Source organism: Pyrus communis, chromosome 11 (genome assembly GCF_963583255.1).
Source record: "Pyrus communis chromosome 11, drPyrComm1.1, whole genome shotgun sequence".
In the NCBI taxonomy this organism is placed as follows: domain Eukaryota; kingdom Viridiplantae; phylum Streptophyta; class Magnoliopsida; order Rosales; family Rosaceae; genus Pyrus; species Pyrus communis.
The window spans coordinates 22,549,335-22,552,593 of record NC_084813.1 but is presented as its reverse complement, the minus strand read 5'-3'; the positions used below and the strand labels follow the sequence as shown (position 1 = coordinate 22,552,593).

At 42.4% G+C, this 3,259-nt stretch overlaps 1 protein-coding gene across 1 annotated transcript; it reads left to right on the top strand.

Annotated features, from left to right (window-relative positions):
* On the top strand, positions 1-3,259 carry LOC137708019 (phosphatidylinositol 4-kinase gamma 7-like). The gene is made up of 2 exons (XM_068446981.1): positions 1-254; positions 844-3,259. Exon 2 carries the CDS (start codon positions 1,120-1,122, stop codon positions 2,998-3,000), a length of 1,881 nt encoding a protein of 626 aa, XP_068303082.1. The 5' UTR covers positions 1-254; positions 844-1,119; the 3' UTR covers positions 3,001-3,259.

The following is a 3,259-nucleotide window of genomic DNA, read 5'->3' as shown; positions in this document are numbered from 1 at the left end:
CCCGTAATTAAAACCCGAGTTCAGTCACCGCGTTAAACCCCTTTTCTGGTTCTCGCGAGAGGGAATGATACGGAACTCCGAACGCGGGAGAGAGACAACGAACTGTCACAGATTCGAGGTCCGATCGATCGCGCCCGTCGATATTTTTCGGCATCCAATCTCCGCCTTCCGTCGGTCCCTGATTCCCTCTCGTCTCAGCGGCGGTGGATCTTCGGTAAGGCTTCGCCGTCCGGTTCCCAATCTCGCAGCCTCCGGTGAGTCTCATCGTTCGCTTTTTTTCTCCGTTCAGCATCAGGAGATACAATTATTTAGCAAATTTTTGCAATTTAAATATCGCGATCGGCATTTGATCTTGTGTTTGTGCAGGTACGGAAGATTCTGTGATCAATTTCTTATGAATTTCGTACTTACAAAATAATAATAATACACAATTAAAAAAAAAAAAAGCACTTAATCTGTGTGTTTTTGTAATTTCCGTAGCTTTTTATACATTAGACAAGTAAAACGATTACTGGAAATTTCTAAAATTACTGATTTTGGAGGAGAAATTTTAAAAAAAGTACAATAGAAAATGAGAATTTTTGGATAGGGGAATTGAATGGAGAAGAAATTGAAATTCGATTCTTGGTGCTGCATTTTTGGATTGAAAGTTCATGATGCAAACTGCTGTTAGGGATTTAATATTCGGAGAAATAGAGTTTCGATGTTTTTCACTTATATATAATGATTGAATTATTTCGAGAGAGTATTATGTATTTAAAGGACTTAGAATTTGGTTTCTTTTGTGAAATTTTATTTATTCGTAAAATTGTTTTAACGAATATGTTCTGTTGGAATGGCCAGCATTATCTCCGATGTAGAAAAATTTGCAAAAGTAGATGGCTTCTTCGATGTAGCGTTTATGTGAAACTCGCAGTTGTCTTCTACTTGGTTTGATTATGATTATTTACGGTGCAAACATTCTCCGTAAATTGGTGCCGGCGTTTGAGTTTGGCATCTTCTTGAGAGAGAAGCTCTCTTCTGCTGCCGCTGCCTCTACTGCCGGCATTGGAACTTGCCGTTGCCACTTCTTTGCTTCCCTTCGTGTCTCCTGAATTGCATAAACCTGTACATAACCAGATGGCAGTTGCAACCTTCAAAGGACCTCTTAATGGTGAGTACCATGGGGATAAGAGGTTTGAGAGAAAAAATTCTGGCAAGAGACGTGTATTTGTGCAGACTGAAGCCGGTTCTGTTTTGGGTATAGAGCTAGATAGGAGTGACAATGCTCACACGGTGAAGAGGAAATTGCGGCTTGCACTGAACGTCCCAACTGATGAGCGTTCATTGGTATGTGGTGACATGGTGTTGAAGAATGATCTCAGCATTGTTAGAAATGATTCTCCGCTTCTTCTCACCAAGAACCTTATGCACAGAAGCTCGTCTACCCCTTGTCTCTCACCTACTGGGAAGGATCTTCAGCAGAGGGATCAGAGTGGTCCAATTGAGGTGCTGGGATACTCAGATCAGTTTGCCAAAACAAAAAAACTGGTTCGTGATATTGTGAAGGCTATACGAAATGACATTGATCCTGTTCCTGTTCATAGCGGTCTTGGAGGTGCATATTACTTTAGAAATTGCGATGGTGAAAATATTGCCATTGTGAAACCGACGGATGAGGAACCGTATGCTCCAAACAACCCAAAAGGTTTTGTTGGGAAAGCTCTTGGACAACCAGGTCTCAAACGTTCTGTGCGGGTTGGGGAGACAGGTTTTAGAGAAGTTGCAGCATTCCTTCTTGATTACAACAATTTTGCTAACGTCCCTGCCACTGCTCTTGTGAAAATTACGCATTCAGTTTTTAATGTTAATGATGGAGTGAAGGGTAATATGCATCAAAATGGAAAGCAAGCAAGTAAGATTGCATCTTTGCAACAATTTGTTATTCATGATTTTGACGCCAGTGATCATGGGACTTCTAGCTTCCCTGTTGCTGCTGTGCACAGAATAGGTATCCTAGATATCCGGATTCTTAACACGGACAGGCATGCCGGGAACCTTCTTGTTAGGAAGCTTGATGGTCCTGGGAAGTTTGGTCAGGTGGAGCTTGTACCCATTGATCATGGCCTCTGTCTGCCCGAAAGCTTGGAGGATCCATACTTTGAGTGGATACACTGGCCTCAGGCATCAATTCCTTTCTCTGATGATGAGCTTGTATATATCGATAATCTTGACCCTTTCAAAGATTCTGATATGCTTAGGATGGAGCTGCCCATGATTCGAGAGGCATGCTTACGAGTCTTAGTTCTTTGCACGATTTTCCTCAAGGAAGCTGCAGCTTTTGGCCTCTGTCTTTCCGAGATTGGTGAGATGATGAGTAGGAAATTTTGTGGGCACAAGGAGGAGCCGAGTGAACTTGAGGTCATATGCATTGAAGCAAAGAAACAGTTAGGGGAGAAAATATATTGTGAGCCAAAAGCAATCAAGGAGGAGGTTCAATTTGATCTAGACTGTGGGGAGGAGTCAGATTTGAGTCCAATCACGGAAGTGAAAATGGAAACTGAGAGGAGGAATTTCCATTTTGGATCGAAAGGTGGAAACGGAAGATATGCACTTTCCAAACTAGAGGAGAGTGTGGAGGAGGACATGGACGGGCTCGACGGTAATGAATTACCTTCGAGGTTGGATGAATGTGGGAGTGTGGTACAGGATTGGATTCCAAATGTTTCGAAGCTGTCAGCATCATTGAGAAACATCAGCATTGGCAAGAAGAGTTGGCGACACCTAGGTTCAACGCAAAAGAACGGTTGTTGGGCTGGCACTTCGTCTGGAAACAGGAGTGTGAATGAGCAGCTACCTGTGAGCAGCAGTTTCGTGAAGTTGGTGGATATGAACGAAGAGGAATGGATGCAGTTTCTTGAGAATTTCCAGAGATTGCTCCGTCCTGCTTTTGCTAATCGCAAAGCAGGGAATGCAGGTCAGAGGCAGAAACAGAGGCTAGGGACTTCATGCCAGTTTTGAGGCAATGGATTGTTAGATAAATAAACCGAGTACTTGTAAGTTACGGTGCTTGGTGGTGGTGTTTTTTTTTTTTTGTTTTTTTTTTCCTTCTTTTCAGAAGGTTTTTTTTTGTGGGAAGAACTGCTTCCGGAGTCTGATTCACTCTTTGGGAATCAGCTAAAATGGAGGCGAGAATTGTCTTCTCATTTGCTTAAATCTTTGTACAACTTCGAAGCTGCGTTGACTTTGTAGAGAGTGAATAAATGTTGTTTCAAGCATA

Excerpts from the sequence above, each read along its gene's own strand:
- LOC137708019 (XM_068446981.1), top strand. The coding sequence starts at position 1,120 with ATGGCAGTTGCAACCTTCAAAGGACCTCTTAATGGTGAGTACCATGGG.